This window comes from Lepisosteus oculatus, chromosome 12 (assembly GCF_040954835.1).
Source record: "Lepisosteus oculatus isolate fLepOcu1 chromosome 12, fLepOcu1.hap2, whole genome shotgun sequence".
NCBI classification, from domain to species: Eukaryota; Metazoa; Chordata; class Actinopteri; order Semionotiformes; family Lepisosteidae; genus Lepisosteus; species Lepisosteus oculatus.
Window position 1 is genome coordinate 7,917,899 of NC_090707.1, and position 23,132 is coordinate 7,941,030.

The 23,132-nt window shown below is 44.1% G+C and overlaps 1 protein-coding gene across 8 annotated transcripts; it reads right to left on the bottom strand.

Moving 5' to 3' along the window:
• Window positions 1–243: 243 nt before the first annotated feature.
• rbm44 (RNA binding motif protein 44) lies at window positions 244–18,834 on the bottom strand. Of its 8 annotated transcripts, none has more exons than XM_015358256.2 (21): window positions 15,866–16,489; window positions 15,161–15,197; window positions 14,004–14,308; window positions 13,510–13,555; window positions 12,782–12,894; window positions 11,074–11,148; window positions 10,785–10,845; window positions 10,387–10,511; window positions 8,748–10,117; window positions 8,278–8,339; window positions 6,410–6,574; window positions 5,559–5,724; window positions 5,350–5,387; window positions 5,022–5,130; window positions 4,434–4,548; window positions 3,451–3,600; window positions 2,637–2,710; window positions 2,004–2,074; window positions 1,512–1,764; window positions 813–1,095; window positions 244–693 (listed from the first exon to the last, which is right to left on the bottom strand). In XM_015358256.2, exons 3-21 carry the CDS (start codon window positions 14,218–14,220, stop codon window positions 674–676), a joined length of 3,513 nt encoding a protein of 1,170 aa, XP_015213742.2. In that variant the 5' UTR covers window positions 14,221–14,308; window positions 15,161–15,197; window positions 15,866–16,489; the 3' UTR covers window positions 244–673. The 8 variants fall into 8 exon arrangements, 7 of the variants coding, with proteins under 7 accessions (XP_015213742.2, XP_015213740.2, XP_015213747.2 ...); XM_015358254.2 differs by having other exon boundaries at window positions 15,161–15,256; window positions 15,861–16,489; XM_015358261.2 differs by lacking the exon at window positions 15,866–16,489 and having other exon boundaries at window positions 12,788–12,894; window positions 15,161–15,850.
• Between the last annotated feature and the right edge of the window lie 4,298 nt (window positions 18,835–23,132).

The following is a 23,132-nucleotide window of genomic DNA, read 5'->3' on the forward strand; positions in this document are numbered from 1 at the left end:
AAGAGTCAAACGTCGCAAATGTCTTGTTTAAAAAGAAGTACCTGAATTACATTTTTTTAAATAAAAAAAAAAACAGCAAGAGGGGAAGATGGCTAGGTGAGATTTGAACCCCAGCCTTCACAGTGCTAACCATGTAGTATGGAGTTTATCTCAAGGAGCCACATCGTACTGATAGGGAGCACGGCTGCTCTCCGGACTGTTAACTGTGACGCGGAGCAGGAAGAGAGAGACAACACGACAGAGTCAACTCCAGGAAACTTTATTCTCCGCCAACACGGAGCTAGAGCGACTGAAATTCCAACAGCAGCTGCGGACGCAGAACTACCCCTCAGGAAAACCTACAGCTGACGAACAGAAAGGATCACGCCCCGCAGTTCCAAAATCAAAATTTTCTTAAATCAAGGCTTTACTAGCTTTTTGCTTGCAAATGACTTTTTTTTCCCCTCGGTTTCCGGCAACAAAAGTAGGCCGAGTGCCTCTCTTTACTGCTTGACGTTAAACGTCACTTGTTGCTTTATTTTAATCCTTTTCAAGCCGTCTTTTTAATTTACTATTCCCCCTCCTTGGTTTTCTGCTAAACATGAAACTGTGTTGCAGTAGCTCAGAAACTGTTTTTTTTAATCAAAATGAAACAAATCCACAACGCAGAGCAACATCAACACCTCATGGATTGTCAATTTTGTAGGGGGAGACCTAAAAAGAAAGAGAAAAAAAAAATAGGGTTTTGTCATTTCAGAATTGCATTTTGAATTTGATAGTCAATATAAAATTACAGCCCCACGCCATGTAACAACTTCAGAACCCGCACTTGCCTGCGTCATTCATTCTCGCACCCTGTGGGTTCCTCAGCAGGTCGGAGGTCATCTGCACGATGGTCTTGAGGGGCAGGCCGCTGAGAAAGCCCCTCTTCTGGGCCCGGAGCTCCAGCAGCGCGCCCACGATCCTCTGCCGGCCGGCCTCCGGGTGCAGTTCGGACAGTTGTGCCATCAGCCTGTCGAAGCTGCCCATCTCCGCGTAGTGCTGGGGGATGAACGTGCCCGAGGAGGTGGGCTTCCTCTCCACGCGCGTCAGCTTGTCCAGGTTCCTGCTGAACGGCTGCCCACAGGACAGATGGACAAAGGACCTCTAAACGGTGGACCTCACCTGCAACTGACCTCTACAGCCTCCTGCGGGACACTTGGCAGTCCTACAGATTGCTACCAAGGGTGTTGAGAGAAGAAAAGCAAGTCTCCTCTTTAATGTTTTCAGGACCGAGATGCCGTCCCGAAAAAGGAAAAAAAGCATCGCAACACTTGCTAAGTGAAATAATACTGATGCTCATGTTGTTTTTAACCTGTCTCATCTCCACTTAATGTAACCGGCTTCAAACCCAGGCAACACGTACAACACTTTTATAAATCTATTTGTAGCCCTATATTGTGAAGAAGAAACTCAGACACTTGGTTCTCGTCAAGGGCTCTTTCACCTTAAAGCAGAGGAGAAAGAGGGCAGGAGCCTGTGAGCTTACAGACCTTTGCAGGGATGAATGGTGCCGGAGGTCTGGTCTCTGGCTGGGTCACACCTCGATCGGAAGTTGGCTTGTTGGCGCAGGCTTCATGCGCCAGGATCCGGTTGCGCTGCGATGATTTGGAGGAATCCCGGCTTACCAGTGGGGGCCTTCGGATCCAATCCACTTTAATGGACTGCCCCTGGATTTGTTTCCCATTCGTTTCTTGAACCGCCAGCTCTGTGGCGCTGGCACTACCAAGCGTCACAAAAGCCACCCTGAGAGAGCAAGAAGAAGGGAGAAACCAAGCCTTCGCTTTCACAGGTCTGTACACAGAGTGCCAGAATGACATGCAAAATGTCCAACTCCATGACAGAGAAGAACGTTTAATTTCAAGAACAATTAAATACAGTTAAAGCACTGATTCAAAAATACTTTATCTATTTCCTCTATTCAAAGTAAGCATGTTTAAATACGTCTCTCCTGTTGCTCAGTTCTCTGGTGCTTAAAACTTTACCTGTTATGACCCACATTTGTCATCCACACATCTGTAGCACGGTACTTCTCAAACAGTGTCATTATCTCATTCTAAAAGAAAAGCAAGCCCTTATTATATGGTAACACAAAAGTTTGCGGAGACTCAAATTGCTGCTTTTTGGATAGTGCCCAAGGAGTCATGGCACAAGGAGCTGTACCTGCAGTTTCTCATGGTGACTTCCATTAACACATCGCAGAGATCCAGTCACTGAATCATTATTACTTGTCTTTATAGAGGTGTCTGCTACAGCCTAGTCTACTGCCCAGTAACACCAGTACTTAAAGAGGATAGAAAATAACTAAATATAAATGCCAAGCATTTTTTTTCTGATGCAAAGTATTACAATGATTAAATGCATCACTAATACATTTTTAAGATACTGCTGACTCATTTTATCCAGTGCATAACAATGTGCCCCTCTATACCATTCTTATACAGTAATAGGCACAGCATATTACCAATTACATCTCAGAATGATTTATTACGGTCCATGAGACCCAAAGCCATAGGTAATTAAAGAGCCTGTAGTGGAGTGCTATCATCATGCTGATCTATTGCCTTCAATGTTGAATAAATACTCCAATAATATTACTGATCCCTCTCTTCCCATACCTCAGTCACATTAACAGACAGGCCTCTGACACACAGATAGTGACCCACACAATTCTCCCCTTCAATGGTACTTTCTGGAGATTTGAAAGAAAAAAAAAAGAACACATGAACCTTAATGTACACAAATTCAACAGGGTCTGCTGACAGCTAAAATAAATCGATTCTGGAAACTAGGATATCCTTGCGTCATTTCCACATGGTTATAAGTGCACTAAGGCTGCAATGGGATCTAAAATGCAATTTTCAGTAGAACTCCAAACTGAAATTACTTGTCACAAGCTTATAATTTGGAATCGTAAATATACACAAAGATTTATGTGCACTTATTAATACTGGGGAAAACATCTAACAATAATGCGCTTATTGGAATAACTATAAATAATTAATAGAAGCTCCGGTTATAAATCATAAGAACATCTGAGAAAAGTTTGTGAAATATTTACCTGGCATGCCAAATCGTTTTCTGTAATAGGACAATATAAGAGTGCTCTGCTTGGCTCATCATGCTGGGTATCTGTTGTATGCTATCATTAGTTTTGGAAGTAGCCACCAGTGAGTAAGGATTTCATACAGTCTCACACATGAATGCTGGCATGCCTATTACCAACAGGTTAATGATCTAGTAACTGTCCCAGGTTGTCACCATGCACCATAGGCTAAACACATGTAAATTATATATTATTTTCCATTGTGGACTAACTACCCCTCTAAAATAAACTTTTTTCATAACCAATAGTAAAAACTTAGATGCCAGATCTCGTACAAGGAATGGAAGATGAATATCACTGTCTTACACACATCCGTGTTAAATAACCTTTTACATGTGTCCTCCTGTGCTCTTGTCTGCTCGTTTTCCTGGGGCTCTCTGCTCCTGCTCTGTGCTGTGCATCATCCTCCTGGCTGGTGGACACAAAGTCCTCCTCTGCATCATACCAGTTCTCGTTAAGATCCTTTGTCATCGCACCTGACAACAAAAGCATCAGCACTGTCGGTGCAAAATCAGTGCAGGAGACCGGCAGGACAGAGACTGGAAGGAATAACATCCCTGCAGGGTGTGATTATCTGTGCGTTTGGAAATATGGTTGCCCCAGGGTGTTGCAAAGCTCCACGAACAAGTACATGCAGACACTATTCATTTCAAAACGCACGTCCTTGCAGGTAGTGTTCTGAGTTAAAGAAAAAACAGCTGGCGCTCACAGCTATGAATGGACAAGCAGGTAGACACTGCAATAGTGACATCTTCCCGTTTTAAGAACAGCACCCAATACAACAGATTTGGTACTCTTTACTACCAGAGACACCCACATGACTCATGTACTTAAGCCAGCACGCAGCTTATCGGATGGCACATTAGGACTCCAAGAATCACTAACGTAGCAAGGTGAGGAGAAGAGAGTACATGCATCGCTGTCGACCTGTGATTTTCCAAAATTCCACAGTAGCATCCCTGAGGCGGACATAAGGAAGAGAAAGAGCACTCCAGCAGCGTTTCACAGCTTTGGACATTACAGTCCGGAGCTTATCCACTTTAGTATGAAGTCTGATAAGACCAGCGCCACAGACCACCTAAGCTCAAAAAGTATGCTTAGACACACTTCTTGTTTATTGTCTTGAGCATCATGCAGAATCTGACTTGACAGGTGATGAGCTGAGGTCCACACTGCAAGAAATGAAGGATTTTGGAGAAAAAAAACTGTCTGCTCCAAAACGTCTAGTATAACCCCCCTAGAAGTACTATTATTCTGGAAGGTGCCACTCTGGGGCAAAAGAGAGACCAGTGAACAGCAGCTGTCTTACTTGGCTCCTCCCCTTTGGCCTGGCCCACCTGCCTGCCGGGGGTCTCGTCTCTCCCGGCCCCGTGACAAGCGGGCTCTCGGGGCTCTTCAGACACCGCTGCACACGCCCCCTCCAGCTACACAGCAACGTCAACAGCATGCAGGGAGAGAAGCAAATGACCATCCTGCACGCATTCATCAGAGCCCATTCATACAGCGAGCAAGGGATTCAATTCTTCACATTTATATAAAACTCATCATCCCCAAGCATTCCACAAAATTGTTTCAATGGTATTTCAGCAATATAATATGATTCAATATTTTGATTATATTATTGAAAAATGTACATATGATATGAGTTGATCTTTATGCAACATTACTGCACGATTCTGGTCATAGCATCAGAGCGACATCTTCAAAGCCTTTGGTTTTAGGGCAAAATATACTCGTTGAAATTCAAGCAGCTTTCTAAAACCAATTTAAAAAGTTTTTTCAGAACGCATTAGAAAGCAGCTCTACAGCAAATGGACAATTTTGGTTCACTGCTCTTTAACAAATGCAAAGCAAACCAGGCATTTAAAGTCTGGTGACCCAGTTGCTGAATACTCACTTGACCAGGAGGGCTGTGAAGGGACAGCACATCACAGTCCGTGGAGACTCCCCCCTGCGTCTCCCTCGCACCTCCCTGAGCAGGCAGCTCACTGTCCTGCTCTTCAGAACTGGAACAAGTAAAGACTCCCATCACACAACAGCACAACGTTCACAGAGTGTTGATTAATTCAGGCTTGATTCCTATTAACCGGCGCAAAACACAGACTTAGTTAACGCTCAGCTCACATTTTCAGACATCTGATTTATTGTAGTAATCAAACAAAGGGTTTATATCACTATTTTTAAAATATCAGTTTTTGAAAAATGAGAGTACTGAAGGAACATACCTAGATATGACCTCATCATGAGTCTCCACAGGTATTATCTGCAAAACAGAGCAGCTGAAAGACAGCTTTTGAAAGCACATCCAACGAAACAGACTTGTACATCACATAACTCAATGGGCATCCTGAAAAGACGGTACTGTACATTCAGCGGAACTGCAAGAGTGTCTTGTGTAATCAAGACCACTGGCACGGAGACTGACACTGCGCACCTGTGCCGGAGTGTACTGCTGGCCAGTGAGGATGCGTTCTGAACTGACGGACAGAGGGGCCAGCTGGTCCAGCGTGCTGCCCGACAGGATGCTGTCCCTCATCGCCCTGTAGCTCGACTGCAGGTCCTGCAGAACGCACACCAGGCTGTCGGGGGGAGCTTCTGCCCTGCCCAGGACAAACATGGACAAAGACAAACCAGGCAACTGCTTAAAACGGAGGTCCCCAAGCTGGGCACTGGCCCACCCGAAACATCTACAAGCCTTCAGCCCAGCTGGGCTCAAAGTGAAATGAATCAGCTTTTTTTTGGCATAATTGGATAAGTTTACCAACTTCTCCAAGCTCTTCAGCCACTGAAATCAGTTGCTGGCACTTTAAAAAGGCCTGGAAAAGATTGAGGACGGCTGGCTTAAAACATCACTTACAACAAAAATATGAAAAATGTAAAACTAGCAGTAAAAACATTCTGCTCACCACTATCAGTTAACAAACAAGCAACTTGACTCCCGTCCCGTAAATGTGCAGGTTTTTTTTAAGTTTTGGTCCGCTGAAGTTTAGCAATTTAACTGAAGCAATTAACTGCCAAAACTGAGTTTACACGAGCCCTCACCAGTTTAGTGAGCTGATCCTTTTGCCGGTTGAAGTATTACTTTACTACATTTAGTGTTTTACAAAGATACTTTTGCAAAGTTTTCACATTTTGTTTTAACGCTCGTAAGTAGCAACTGATATTTGGGATAAACACAAATCTGAATGGGTTACACTGGAATGTTTAAATACATACTCAGCATACTTCTGAATTAAACACGCCGAGTACCATCTGCAGGTTTTAAACGGGTAGATCTTTGCCTACCGCAGGCCGGAGATGGAGCCCTCGTTTGCGGTGTAATACAGCCTCCAGCAGTGCTCCTGGCACATCTCATAGTGGAGGGCCAGCAGCCGCAGCTCCGCGGACAGGGCTCTCTGGGCACAGCCACAGCTACAGCCTCCCAGCCCGCCCAGCTCGCCGCCCGCACTGCTGACACACACAGACGCACAAGCAGTCCACCAGTCAAAACGCAGAAGGAGAAAACCATCTCCAAGCAAGAATTACAGCCAGGCTACAGCAAAGAAGAGCAGATGGATACTGTAACCACCCACAAGAGCCTTTCGTGCTGTGTTGATGGATTGACATAGTGGATGGTGGCAGCTGGTTCACCGGGTTCACAACCAAGACTGATCCACTCTTAAACTGGCTTTACTCCTACAGACCTGGCGCATCATTATTTATTCGTGAGGTCAACTGGAGATATTCTGAAATGAAAACGGGAATCGAGGACCAGAGCTGAAGATTTCAGACTGAAGTGAAATATAGCTTCTTAAATTAATTAAAAATGTGTTTGCTGCAGGCCTTTAAAGACAGATGAATTAAGGGAACCTATACACTACAAGCTATACTATACCTCTCCAGCCCAGGCTTGAACACCAGTGTCCTAAAAATCACATGACATATGGTGATACAGACTAAGAAGCGCCTTCCCAGCTACCCCAGACAGGGCAGATTACTGAGGAAGAGGCCTCACTCCCACTCCTCATGGAACAAGCAAATTTAGCATAGTTAGTATACCCATCAGCATGGCTTTGGGCAGTGGGAAACAAAATCCGGAGTACCCGGGGAAAAAACATCTTCCGATGGGTTATTTTGGTCATTTTCACCCCCTCTGTTCCGAACTGTCAGACGTTTTTTCACATCGCGGGCTACAGCAGACTATCCTGTCTACACACGGGGACAACAAGAACAGTCTCCTTCACCCTCCCAAAGCCCCCTGGGAGACAGTCCTTTTAGGAACTTGCTGCACAGGCAAAGTCAGCGACTTGCAGGGGACACAGCACCAGCAGATCAGCACTTTAAACAAGTTCTGCATCAAACGGGCAGCCACACTGCCAGACAATTATATTCGAAGGATCCTACTCCTATTTCCAATGATCATTCCATGTACAGATAGTCCACAGAGCCATAAGAAACCAAGGCCTTTAGGGCTGAAAATATCCACATCTGAATGTGCTGTGGCTGACTGTAGGAGTTCATCCAACTCCTGGTCTTCCCCAGCGTCACATCCCAGTTTCCTCATAAAAAAATGCTAAAAATAAACCCTACCAAAACTACCCAAGGCTTTGTCAGAGAGGTTGAGGCTGGCGGCAGAAATGACACTCAAGGATATTCTCCCTTCAAATCAAGGGACGTCCGGTTCAAAGTGGAAATTATTAAACGCTGTCCTTCCAATGTTGTGCTGTTGTCAGGGGCAACAGATGAAAGTGCCGGGGGCCAGCTTCGGACTGGCCGAAAAATGACGCGCGCAATTTGCATCAGGCACGATGACTGTGTAGAAAGTAATGCACAGGGAATTTCCCCCCCCACACCTTGTGCTTCTGCTTGTGGCGACAAAACCAGTTCATTTGTAACTTACTGCGCAGCAGCACAATAAATTGCTTTTTGCAGGAAAGCTGAGAGTCCTAGCCAGCTTATCTTGTCCCTTCCCTGGGAACCCTAAATTTTGCACTAGGGTAATCCTGGTTAAAACTGTACTCTATCATCTTCTCTAGGAGATCCCTAACATGTATACTTGCTATTGAAAAAGTAATTAAGGAATAACAGAAATGCCAAACACAATGCAGCACAGCCACTCTGAAATGCCTTAAAAGGCTATACAGGGTCACCACATCTCAGTAGCTGGACATTACCTTGATAGCTTTTCCTTCAGGTCTTTTAATTCTGCTTCCGCACCCCTTAACTTCATGAACTCCTAGAAAGACAATTCAGGAACCCTTTAAAGATGTTTGAACTGCATCTGCAAGTTAAAACTTCACTGAAAATGAGAACAGTCATGTAAACACTACACACCAAATCAGAACAAGTGGGTTACATACATCCAGGTGTCCTCATTCCGATACGACGGACTGCATTTGGTGTAAATAAAGAAAGCTCCATCAATAAAAGGTCAAAGTTACAGTCAGTAGATTATCTGTCATTATATTTTGGCAATTTAATTTGGGACCTGTAGACACTGGTCTACACAGCTGAAGGCCCTCAGACAAATGTTTCAGGTCATGAAGGAAACTGGGGGAAAAAAAAACAAATGTTCATAAACATGACACCCTCTCTACTATTCTGAATCCGCCCCCCCCCCGAAAAAAAAAATCACTGCAAGTACCTCAGTGAAGTAGTCCAGGTCTTCCATGTACAGCTCGGTAATAACGTGCTTTTCCACGGTCGCAGCCCTCGACGTCTGGGTGCCCCTGTCCAGCCCAGCGGCCTGCAGGCTGCCATCAGTGTTAGTGGAGGTGCTCACCATGCTTGGCTTAGCCTCTGTGGCCCGGCTTGATGTGAAACTGGCCCGGAAATCCCCACCGGCATCCACCATCTGGTTTACCGTGATCTGGGGGCTGCCCATGGCGCCGTGCTCACGCTTTCGCGACGGGATGAGCACTCGGCTTTTCCTGCCACCCAACAGGAAGTCAGCCCCTGGGGTTCCTTCAGCATCGCCACCAGCAAAGGGGTCCTTCGCCACCGCCGGGCTCCTCCCCAAGGCCTCATCCGCAGCGGGGACTGCCGACGTGAAGCACTCCTCGTAAGAGGACATCTCGTGTTCGTCTGCACGCGGCTCAGTGCTCGCTTCCTCACCCACGGCTGGCCTGCCCGAGAGGTTCCCGAGAGCCTCCGCCTCCTGCCACCCCTCCTCGTTCTTGCAACCTGCAGCCAGAGCACGCCGCTGTGCCGCTCCTGCGGAGAGACCGCCGTCTCTTGTGCGGACACAGCTTTGAACGACGCGCTGGTGAGAGTGTCCAGGGACGTCCCCCCGAGAGGACGGCTCTGGAAGGACAGGCTTCAGTTTGGCAACGCTGCGATATTCTGGGTTTTCTGGGTCAACGGGTCTCGGATTGTCGCCCGCTAACTGAGCTTCGTCAGACCACCCCTCTAAGGCACCGACGCAGTCCAGGTCAAATTTCTCAGAAACCCAAAGTGCAGCAGAGGGAAAGGAGGAGGCATCCCACAGCTCAGCCCAATCCCCAGCAAACAGCTCTGCGGTCCTGTGGTCCCCCTGAACACTCATATAATATTCGGCAGTCACTGCACCCGAGGGCAAAGGGCTTTCACTGGGCTCAGCAGCAGTACGGTCAAACCCGGTGCTGTCCAGACTGCAGTAATCTGGAAGAGATTCCATCTCCAGGTTAAGGCCATCTACAGAATAGTCCACGGTCTCCGTTTCTCCAAGGTAACGCAGCCCTCGCTCAGCAGAGGTACCCTCCACAGTGCCCTCTACAATCTTATGGCTCTCAAGCTTCATGTCCAAGGAATAATTAGCCTCAATTGAGGCTTCTTTGAACACAACGTTCACACACTCTTCAGGCAGGTGAGGAGTCAGGCGGGCTCCTTTGGGTTCATCAACCCTCCCATCTCTGTCAGCCACGAGATTGCTATCACAGGCAGATTCAAATGTTTCAGACAAGTCAGGATCGGCACTGGGCTTCTGTATGGCGAGTTCTTGCTTGACGCAGTCAGGAAGTAAAACCTTTTCTGGCTCTACACAAAAGTGCACAGAAAAGAAACCAAATTACTTCCAATGAAAGACCTATTTTGCCAGCCTTTTTCTTAAGAAGAAAGAAAAGGTTTGCTCAAAACTAAGGGGAACTCAAAACTGGAAGTCTGCTTTCACAGACAATACATGCAAAATTCAGGGAAATTACAGATCAAACATTTATGAAGGGAAAACTTGCTGTTTATTTTTCCTTACCCCCTCCATTAACATCCCTTAACATTCTCGCAGAAACATATGCACACCCAGCACCCACCTGATAAACACTGCACTGATCTTGCCTGGTGTGCACTACAGTTCCTGCACTCTTCTGTATCTGGAGCGCTTCTGGCTCCACACTTCCTGCAGTGAGGCATGCAGTAAAAAGTCGGTCTTCTTGATCTGTGAAATATTAGACGACCAGGTTGTTTAATCACTGATCAGAACTGCATAACCATTTTTGACCGGCTTTGTGCCAAACCCTTGTGGCAAAGCTAACAATAGGTTAAACAAGAAATATTTCTTAATTTCATTTGCATTAACTTCATTTAGCAAACCATCCTCGCGAAAATCACTCCACTTTTTACTTGCTACATCACATGGAACTGCACAGTTGCATCAGAAGTGATAGATTTAATCGAAGAATGAAGAGAAAAAAAGAAATATTCCCCTTACTTATTCAAAGCGGAGGACATTTCTTCCACCTGCCAGTGTTCACCGCCCGGACGGTTCTGCTCTGAAATTGAAGAAACACTCTTCTCAAACATCTTTTTGAAGCACATGCATGAATATTTTACACTTCTGCTTACTGAATATGTACAAAGGAGATAGCAAAGTGAGTGATTACTCTGCCAACTGCACAGTAACAACACACTTGGGCAGCCTTGCCAATATGCCAGGACTCTGGTAAATGGGCAACAATGAACTCGGAAGGAAAAACAGAAAGACATGCAAAACCGCTTACTCTTTGAATACACACAGTTCCTACTAACTTCCAGCGCTGGGTGTCTTTGTAGGAAACGTAACAGCCCCCCTTCTCCTGCAAGGAAATTAAACAACCAGAGCATTACAAGCTACAGCACATATAATGGTAAACTTCTGATTTTCTTACTGAAACCACCAGTGTCCTTTGGGTTTAGCAACTGCAAGTCTGTGACCAGAGCAGTCCTGGGACCATGAGTCTTAACCAGTCAAGGACCAGAATTCCATGAACTTTGCTTAGACTGTAATCGGTCCCTAGGAGCGAAGTCAGAAGCCAGGTTAACAAATACCACATGGTCTTAACTTTATCTTCCCCAGAGTGATATTACTGCAGACTGCATCAACATTAAGGTTTCTCAACGTGTTTGGTGGTAAAGAAAACCATTACAGGTTGTAATGAATACCACTCTAAAGACTGTGCATCGCTTGGTATGGTTTATAACTGCAATTGAATTATTGTGTTTCATTAAGCACACTTCAATTCAATATTTGTTTACTGCATCTTTTTTTACTCATTCGTAAATGGAATGCCAATGTAGTTTCTACTGAACAAAATTTAATCTTGTTAAACTGTTTAAATCATAATGTGAGCATAACACAAGTTATTAACTGTTCTGAATTATCATTTGCCTTCAATTCTTTGAAAACTCCAGGGGTATGAATTTATTTGCTCTACAGAGCAATATAATCCATAAGGTTCAGGAACATTTTTAAGTTCCTTCAGGTACCTTTGCAAACATTCTCTTTTAAAATCTCAAATCTACTGTGCCATTAAATAGCATTTTTTGCTCACTGGTGTGGAAATACAGCAAAACTATTTTGCTTTTACACTATGAAGCACTGAAACAATTTAGTCCATCATAGATCTAGTACTCAAGTCGAGGCTTTTGATTAATTTCACCGACTGAAATGCCAGCTTAAAGTGCAGACCGAATCAAATTAAAATGTCAGGTTACATTACTAAAAATCAATCATTTTCCTCAACTTTTAAAAAGTACTGCAAGGTTCTTTCCTGTCACTCTCCTTCAAAATGCAGTATAAAGAATAAACTTTTAAAATAAGATGTACAGTATTTGTGTGCACACAAAAGAGAAGTTTCTTTTTGGGGATCTACTTTTAAAAATACGCACTGTGAATTTTTGGAGGAAAGAAACGTATTCTCCCCTACAAAACGCCTAGTATAATACCTCTGGAAAATCTCCCGCGTGCAAGATGTGTGGATCTAGAGAACTCCATAAAGGACCGATGTGACCTCCATACACACTTCAATCAAAGTTTATTTTATCAAATGCACAACAATACAGTGTGCAGCAGTAGTTGCTGGCAATGAATTGTCTTTTCTACGAGCTCACCAGGGGGGAATACAAATCACAAAATTGAGGTTACAAAACAGATAATAATGCAATAGAAAAGGAATAAAATAAACTCAGACAAAACTCAATATGAATAGAGCTGGGATGTGTCCAGGGTGTATGCAATATATTATGTCCAAGTAGTGCTGTATGCCCAATACAGTGAAAACTGTACAGAATGTCCATGTGGCCATTACGGGCAATTTGCTGAAGGAGCTGCAGGTTGGCTATTTAGCAGGCTAACTGCCTGGAGGTAGAAGCTGTTCCATAGTCTGTTGGAATTAGACCAAATGCTTTACCTGCAACCTCCCACCCCCCCCCAAAAAAAAAACCTCTCACCATCACCTTGTATGAACTGTCGGTCTTTGACAGGGAGGGACAGGTACCAGCCCAGCAATTTTGAATCGGTGAGCTCCAAACCCCCTTCAGCGGTCACTAAATCAAACACGGCTCTGAAATCAAAAACAGGCACGCAGAAAGTGGAGAAGAGTGAGCGCAGGGGTTTGCAGACTTCATGCACTTATTGCCTCAAAGGGATATGCAACCAAATTCTGAAATTGACTTCCATGCAATGCAGGCAAAACTGGAATCACTGGAACGAACCAGGGAAAACTGCAGGGAGGGGAGCATCACCACCACACCACCCACTGCAACACAGTCCCCTCCACCACCACCCCATGATCTCCTCAGTAAGATAGTGAGCGTGCACATTAACGACTTTGTTAGCTGCATATATAGCTTAAATATTATGGACAGCGATAGGCATACATAATTGGAAAAAAAATCAGATTGCAGTAAATAAAAGTGAGATTACGTGAAAAGCAGGATATGGAGGATACTCCAGTTTTTAATAGGTAGAGTTATAATTTAGATTATAATTGATGTCAAATGTTTTAAGATACACATATCATGTACTGGTGGGTATTAAAACAAAAAGAAATGTGTTACTTTTGACGATTGCAGAACCATCATACCCAGAATATTACAGTACAGTGGGGGGAAAATGACCTTCTTCCACAAAGCGCGTGTAGAGACAGATAGGCATACACACTCAGGATTCCTGCTACCTGTTAAGGTGGAAGATGGTGGCTTCCTCGTCAGTCGAAGGCAGGGCTGAAGAGAGACAACACACCACAGAGTTAGAATGATTCAGCAATCCGTCTGGAGTTTCAAAGCTAGGCTTCCCATGGGCAAAACAACAGATGACCTCCTACCAGTGACCACCTCAGCAGCAGCACAGTTTAAAGACCTTGTGATCCCCAGCTCCAGATGTCAAAAGTGAAAGTGCACGCCAAGATCAGAGACTGGCCATGATGTAGACGTCCTTAAGTACCAACTACTTACACACAAAAATGCACATACAGTAGTACTGCACTAAAAAGGATAGAAATGAAAGACACTGGGCCTTTGAACTTGTCTCACAACTTGAACTTGTCATACAATCGTACATCATCACAAGCGAAGCACACCCGCTCTTCCGAGAGCTGCGTGGGCACGCCGAGCCCCGGGAGCCCGATACAGAAACGCCTCCGCCGGGACGCACGACGCGAGGAAGACTTACCAGCTAGCTCACGGAAACTGTTTCGGCAAAGAGGCGGCGGGTTTCTGTGCGCACTCCCCGGAGCGATTACGACGTCGACCGTCGCGGGGGAGAGAATGATCTGACAGGGGCTGTGCGCCAACGCCGCCACGGGGAGCTGGGGGGCTCTAAAGCTCAGGGGCGGACTGGGGGTCCAGGCCACGGCCGGAGCGCTCCACACACGCTGGTAAAACGCCATGGTAACAGGGCTCAGCGCTCGGGCACACCCAAGGGAAGGATTCTGAGGAATTGTGGGCAAATGCTAATACCTCCAGATGCCTACACACCTAAAAATGCAAAACAAAAAACTGAAAGAAAGCAGTTTACCGTCCAACCGCCCCCATTAAAAGCTGCATTAACTGAGACTTCTGCCAAACTTTAAAATGGAGATTTGAAAAAAAAAAAGATTAGGACTAGTTCACGCCATTTATGAGTAGTTATATAAATGAGGATTTCACACACACTACTCTGATTAACAATCGAAAAATCTGAAGCACTGCATGATCCAGTGTTTTGTCTGAAAGGCAGGGAGCAAGAACAATCTCTCTGTTCTCCTCCCCACTGAGAGCTGGGGTGTGGTGAGCATACTGGTGCACAGTGGCTGCCGTCACATCATCCAGATAAGTGCTACACATTGGTGGTGGTGGAAGGGAGTCCCCATAATTATTATTACCAAGCCTGGTGAAGACCATTTTCTTTTTGGGTAAGACTTTGATATAATTACTAAAATTTCCCAAAGAGTAACACTGAAATTGCAATCCTGAGGATTTTAATGCTGTAGGGTGTATGTACAAAACAGTACAGTATATTACTAAACAACTATTAGTGACAAGATTGCAGGTAAATGTCTTAAGATAATCTTTCCCCAAGGAAGAAACCGACAGCGTGACTCAAGGCGAGCAAAGACAAAAGATAAACGTTAAATATTTTGAAACAAGAGCATGACAGATTACAAATTCTAGTTTCTACAGGAAACTGTTCGCCTTATTCAGAGACCTTTGATGCAACCTCTCCCCCATTCACTCAAGACACACTTACAACCACAGACTGGAGAATAACTAATATAAATGCCCATCCAGCCAATACGTGAGAAAACTACCGTTTTGTAATTATAGACCAATAAGTTTGACTTTACTTACCTTAACGCACAACGTTTTGGAAACCCAACTAGATTGTCTGTAAGGAATCAGCACAGATGTAGAAAAGGTAGGAATGACTTAAATGACAAACATACACTGAAAAACAACAACAGTAATGAACACGCACAGAGCATACAATGTGGTGTATTTATATTTACAGTATTATTGCTCCTTAAAGATTGACTTTTTTTTATTCCTCAAACTACAGGTAGCGGGCAATCATGGAAATGTGTGCGGATTAAGAACTGGTGAAAGAGCATTTCTTACTGAGAACAGGAGGCACTTCACCGTACAAGAAGGTTGTGGGTGTACAGAACACGCTACCCAACCATGCTCTGGCTTTGCTCAAGACATGTCTGGATGAGATCTACGGATCAGTTAGGATTAAACTACCACATAGGCCAAACGGGCTGAATCACCTCCTCTCTTCTGTAATCTTTTAAAATCAGCCACAGTAGTCAGTCCGTCTAGTTCGTACACCCCCTATAGCTTTTAAACTCTTACTATTTATTTTAACCTGTACCTTTAGTAAACCAAAATAAACGTCTGTCTCTAATCACTGCTTTTTGACAAAAAAAAAGCGTACCCTTAACGAAAATGTTATTCGGCTGGCAAAGTAGTTCTCCCTTTAAAAACGATTCGACTGCATCACACCAAACTAATAGTCCGTTTTTAAATAAATTACCAAAAGCCAAAATACCTGACCTACTCCAGCGTGTCCACACCCACGCCCTACACCGAGAGACTAAACACGTGTTCCGCCAGACGCGCCACACGGAGAACTACCGTTCACACCCCATTGGCTACACCAGTGACTGCCAGAGGACGGAAGCCAATAGGTTCCAGAATTCAATCACCAAGGCAACTAGCCTGAATACGTCACTAGACCGAACAGCCGTCTAGTACTAGTTTTTTTTAGCTCACCCCCTTATAACAACCGAGACGAACGACATTGGTTCTCTATCATTTGTGCCGTCTTGGTTTATGATATACTGCGCTTTTCTGTTTATATCGCTTTGGGAGTGCATGCTGGTACCGAAGGAGGCAATTAACGATATTACAGCTCGTTCTGTACATGCAACACGTGAATGAGCTGTTAAGAGCTGTTCTTAATTCCACCATCAAGAGCGTGTCTTCTTATACGCTTTTAGCGTTGCAGTTGTTGGTAAAATTGTTAAATAAGTATGTATTGGACTTGAGGTTAATATCCATATGGTTTAAGTGTATACGTTACCATAATACAGTTTTCCATATAGGTGTAAGTACGAATTAAATCGGTTTAAGAACATACAGCTCCGTGGAATCTCGTTTTTTCCCCCCAAACTCGGGTGAACTGTGACAGGGATTTCCTGGAATGGGTGAAACACATCTTTGGCCTTTCCAAAATCGGGTGTAGATCCAAGAACCCCCCCCCACAGACGATCATATTTTTTTTCAAATGCAGAATGCGGTAAACGTTTCATGTCGTCCAGATGCCTCGTGAAGTTTACGAATAAATTGCTTTACATATATGTGAAACATCGTTGTTTCAGAGAATGTGTGTTGAACCCCAAAGAAGTATTTCAGGGTGCAGGGACAGCAGAGATGTTAGGGCTCTGGGCTCTAGTTCAGATCCCATGGTGAGGTCTCTGCTCTTGCTTTACTCCTGCTGCTACAAATTAAGTGCCCAGTAGTGGAGGTAAACTGCTTTAGATAAACGCAACAGCCATAGTGTTTGCCGTTTTCTGCATTTCATTGCATCTGCAAATCCTCCAAGGTACAGAGAGAAAAGTAGTGGCTGTGCAATAGATATCGTATCCCCATTGCACATAATGTGGGCAGCTGCGTCAGCATGCGTAGGCTGTAAAGGAACGTGTAACAGTTTAGTCCATGCTGAAAAGAGAAGAAAGAAAACAACGTTTTGGGTGTGGAGCCTTCCACACCTGAAGAAGGCTCCACAGCCGAAACTTTGTGTTTTCTTTCTTCTATTTTCAGCATGGAATAAACCTATTGCTTGTTCCTAGATCTAGACTCTAGTTCTCTTTTAATCTCCGACATTAACTGGTTTTAACTGAACCAGCTTAGTGGCTACGAAATCCACCGGCTGCGTTTTCCAGGTGCTAACTGAAAGGGCATCCAAGTCCAGCACTGGAGGACCAGACTGACCTACAGTACCATGGTATACATCATGCATCTAAAACTACTACACCTGTACTTTTATAAATAAAGAAACAAGATATGCCAATATAATTATCTAATGAAACTAACAATTGCACCCATTTCTGTAGCTGGTTATTTTACTAGAGCTATGCAGGTGAAGTTCCCTGCTCAGGGGTCTGACTAATGGGATTTGAACCCACAACCTTCCAGTTCTGAGGCCAGAGTCCCGTCCACTGCTGGACAGAGATGGTATAGCCAGCACAACAGACTTCAGGTCATACACATAATACAATCATAATTTCTGCAACCAATACAAGCACAACAGTGTATTTTTTACATATAGAACTTATCTAATAACGCTATAGATGCGTTTTGCAATGCCATAGTTTTAACGAACGTATTTCTTCAGTTTTCCAATTATTGTGGGAATGATTCAAACTGTTAAAAATATAATAGCCATGTTAAATACGATCTTATTTTTAAAAAAGCGAGGAAGTTATTCTCACCAAAAATGTTAGTCAACAATATGACTTATTAAAGATGTATTTTAATTCAGTACTGAATCCCATCGCTAGCAGTTTATATTTACGGTTGTGTAGTCTAGCTGCACACAAAATGAAATCGAATGCAACACCAAGCAAATTAAACCCCTCTTCTCCTTTTAAAAGTTGAAAAAACACGAAGTAAGCAAAAACGTTTCATTTTTTTTCCCAGAAAACAGGCGCATTTTCTCACTCCCGCCTTTTTAATGAAACCCCGTTATCTGTCCCACTGTGGAGCAGATAAAAAGATTCGAGACCATTTCAATTTTGAAATTTTAGCAAGACATACACACGCAAAAAAAAATACCAACAGTCAAGTTTGAATCTGGATGCTCCCGCGTCCTGGGACGAACCGAGAAAGCAAGACTGGTTTAAAGAGACTGGCTTAAATATTGAATGTTTTGTAAAATATGAAAGCCGCACAGTACCGAGTATCATCAAAATAAAGAATAAACAAGTGAAGGGCTTAATCACTACTACTACCACTACTACTACGTTAAATAGGAATGCTACAAATACAGTACTCCTGATTTTGCAAACCCAAGGGTTGTGAAATGTACAATCTGCTCCTGCTCTATTTCAATTTAACCGTAAAAATGGCCATAGCGTGCGCCACGTTTTGAGCCACTGTGCTGCTAAGAGGGCGCAATTTCACGGCCCAGAAAAGGTTCACCATCTCTGTCTAGGGGGGGCCAAGACAAGACCGCATCCAAAACGCGTGCTGAAAATATTCGACAGGGTTTTCGTAGGAAAAAGCAGGCCGGGAAAAGGCAGCGCTTTCACTTTTCAACATGAAGTCGCCGTGCAATCCGGTTAAATACATCACCTCCCGAAAATAGCGTGGTACTCCCGTCGATCGTAGTCATGACATACGGCCGGACTACCGATCCATCACCGCGGGACACGTCTAAGGGAAGACTGCGGCCTCTGAACTGCAGAAGCGCCGCTGCTCCGGGGCCTGGAAATCTTGGCCCTCGAGTTACTCATCTTTTCCAGCTAATTAATTCATTGATTAAATTAAGTGTTTAAGAAGTCAAGCGCTCTGCTCCCCCGATCTGAAAGCAGGTGCTAATTGATTGGTACCTTTAAAACCCACAAACGCACGCAAGCCGCCAGTGGTGGCCAAGAGGTCGTCTGGAATACAGCTTCGCGACAATATTGTTGTCGGCCTTGTTGTCTGGGACTCCGGCAATTAAGGCAAATTTTATGCTAAATTTAAAATAGACGAAAAAGTACACGAAAGCCTCCGCGCTTTAGCCTAATCAGGTTTAGCCGCTCTTTTTTTAAGTCACAAGGCAAGGCAGCGGAAACCATCGCGATTTTCATGTCTTAAGTGGGTTGTCATGACACCGAGGGAGAGCAAACAAGTCGGGGAACCGGGAGAATCGTCGTCTTTAGTGCTTACTGAATTAAGTAGATATTTTTTTCTGCCTTTTCTGCAGATAAAACCGTCAGTCTGAAACAGTGCATCGCATGGTATAGGATGAGACATAGAAAAGGACACGGATCTGTATCTGTATCTGTACAAAGCAAAGTGCGACGCCTGAAGATCAAAACTTGTGAGGTTAATATAACAAAATGAGAAAACTCCTCTAACCGAGAGTACTGGCAAAATGTACATTGTAATCAAGAAACGTGAAATAGGGCGAATATAGAAAGATGGTGAAATATTTAATTGGGGTCGCTACGCGAAGGTAGCGAGTCTGAATGTCTGACCCTGCGCTCTGACCCCCAGCTTCTCTCCCTGTCTGCGTGCCTCATGGAGAGCAAGCTGGGGTATGCGAAAAAAGACGAATTCCTAATGCAAGAACTTGTATATGGCTAAAAAAGTGATCTTATTTCTCTTCTCTTCTGCGTTCCCTTAAACTCTGGTAGGCTATGCAACCTTCCATTACAGGGGGGAAAAGACCATTCGATTTCTCAGGCTGTAGTATTATACAAAGATCAAACTAAAGTAAATCAATAAGAATATAAAAAACATGAAAAAATGCAGTAGTACAAGCCAGGGGCGTAGCCAGCAATTGATGTTTGGGTGGGCCTGTGTAAAAGTGGGTGGCACGGGCTCTAACTGGCCGTCCTGACAACATAGGGGCACCCCTCCAATTTACAATGTAATCCTCGAGCGGTATAATCAAACAGCAGAATTAGCGGAACCTTATGGGGACAATTTGTTTTCCCAGTCTGTCTGCTCGGGTGGGGTGGATGTTTCAATATATTTCAATAAAGCGCCTTCTTTTCCTGACTGTGACGTCGCTCTGTGACGTACAAAGCAGCAAAGTCACGACCTCCAGATCTTTCAGTTGTGATCTTTTGATCAGTTGACCCCAGACTTTGCAGCCTTTACGCGAATAAACAGTCTTACATTTAAGGAGTTGTTATTATGTTAGTTCATTGGGTGAGGTGTTTTCTTTTAATTTTTAACCATGTTCTCGAAAATGTATTGCTTGTGTACTCCTGTCATTGGTGAAGAGACAACAGTTTCCAAATTACCGCTGGTACAACACGAGAGCCCGTATTCACATTTTTAGGTATTAGTTTCAAGATCGATATAATTTAACAATAAAAAACAAAATTGAAAGCACGAGCATAATAATATAATGATCATAGACATTTCTATTCATTTTTGAAGTACAAAGCAGAAGGTGTTTCCCCTACCTTAAATGTACGATTAAAAATGTTAAAATACCATGTATTCATTACAGAAAGCAGCGGATGCCGTTATATTGCAAATAAAAAATGTATTTATTTCGAAGAGTATGGGACACTGTGAATCAATAAAGACGTTAAAAAATAAGCCGATTTAGTTTTTTTTGCAAGTAAGCAAAGCATTTTAAAAATAGATTCTCATTGACAGTAAACAAGCCGATCCACCTGGCGCTGCTCGCTTGAACAGCTCTCAGACCCGTGATTGGCTAAACCCCCGAACAGCTCGGGTCGCGATTGGGTGAAGAGTGAGAATCGACACTCTGATTGGGTACAGCGCCACAGCGGAAGTTCCGAGAACATGTAGATACACAGGTGAGGATGTTCTTCTTGGTCCAAATACTGTAGCCCCGGTTAACCGTGTGTGCTGTGTGAGCACGCTGGATATACAGTAATACATCCATTGGTTTCCAATTGCTGATCAATCAAAGTCGCACTGAGGTCAAAACTGAATAGCAAAGAGCGCGTTCACGAATCCGATAGCATGTCACGATAGGAGTGCGCGCATCACGATCACATTGTGATACCCATTGCGACTGGCGCATCACTGTCATAGCTCCACTGTCCCGACATTAAGTCCATATATCGCGATATGGCGTACACCTCCGACAAAACCCCACCCCCATGTCGCGACACGGAGTCCACATATGCCATATGACAAATGCCCCCGCGTTCATGTCGCGACATAAAGCCCGCATATCGCGATATGACACACCCCGGCAACAATTTTTCGCCCCATGTCGCGACATAAAAGGTCCTATATCGCGATATGACAAAAATCGGCCACAACCATGTCGCGACATGAAGCCCATATATCGCGATATGACATACCCCCGGCAAAAATGCCCCGCCCCATGTCGCGACATAAAACGCCCTATATCGTGATATGAAAAAAACCGTCACACCCATGTCGCGACATGAAGCCGGTATATCACGATATGACATACCCCCCCCCCCACCCCCGACAACATGCCCCGCCCCTATGTCGCGAGATGGAGTACATATGTTGCGATACTCTGACAGGATATGCTGAACGCATGTTGCGACACAAAGTCCATATATCGCGACACGTCCTATCTGGTTATTTCATGTCGCGAAGGTATCCCACAGTTACGTGTTTGGCAACAGCGTGTCATGATAGGGAAAGTAAAGGAAAACGTGCCTTAGAAAATAAAAACCATAGATCTTACAATCACGGTGATTTTACATACATTACAACCACAGGTTTATGTCATAGATGGTTAACTTGTTGGCATGCGTCCTGTCTTATTATTATTCACATCTAAGGAGACTCATATGTTTATGGATATTGATTGTCTTTAAAATGTTAAGGGTACGAGCTAAACTGTAACAGAGCGCTTGAACTCGGCAGACGGGGTCATTGGAGATCAAACTCACCGTGCATGGTCATATGATCACCGGAAACACAAGGCTCTGTATCTCGGTAACGAAAGCAGCACAAACACTACTTTCAACGGCACAAACGTAGCACTGACGAATGAGATGGGTTTAATCGTTTGTGTTGTCTGTAGAGGGTGGGGCAACTTCACGGAGCTTTTACCTTGCCTTTAAATATTAAGCGGACTTGAGCGTAACATACCAGAAGAACGTGCACGTATAGGTTTCAGAGGTTTCATGGTCGAGTGAGGCACCATGAAAATAAAAACTGAGTTCTGAAGATCTTGATTGATCCTTCATGATGCTTTTAAATTTGTATGAAACCCACGAAATTAGTATTCTCTTTTCGATTCCTAAAGACACCTAATGTGGGAATTCGTGACTTCCACAAGACTTAACACTGAATTGTTATAGTCGCATTACAATGCTCAACAATTAATCGTACCTTTAATTGCAAGAATGGTCTGCTAATAAATGCGTCAAATACATACTTTGGATGTATTTTAAATCTGTAAACGTCGTTCACTTAAAATACTGCAGGGCATTTAGAGGCGATCTGAATAGTTACAGTATCTGTAAAATGCACACTTGCATCTATCCGTCAATATTATCTTAATGTTATTCATGCATTCCAAAACTTGTAATTTGTATACAGGAGAAATTGTTGAACCTCTTCGTGCTCAACTCCTACAGGTCGAGCATGTATCGAGCTGCTACACGCAAGACACACTTGTGTTCGGGGAGCCAGGCTGTACTCTTAAAAACCCAAGATGCCTGTAACATCTCACGTGTCTTATTTGTTTTGGGACTGGACTGGTTATGTACAGGCGACTTTTTGAAAAACGTAGATCTATGCATTTGTTTTGCCATGTTGGCTACTAAACCAAAACCTAGCGCTTTACAGCTCCAAGAGCGTCTGACGACAACGAAAGCCAATTAGGCTACCGCTACGCCTGCCCCGCCCCACGATATTTACATCATGTTCTTATTGGCCACAAAAGATACAGCGAGCCAATAGCAAATCACATACAATGAAAAAAAAAATCAATCATGTAACGCAAACAAGGGGGAAAAAAATTGGGTAGGCCTAGGATCAATCAGGCCCACCCAGGTCCACCCGTGGCTATGCCCCCAGTACAAGCACACTGCGGATTGTGCGACATTTGTTTCAAACGCCAGATCCTTGCCAA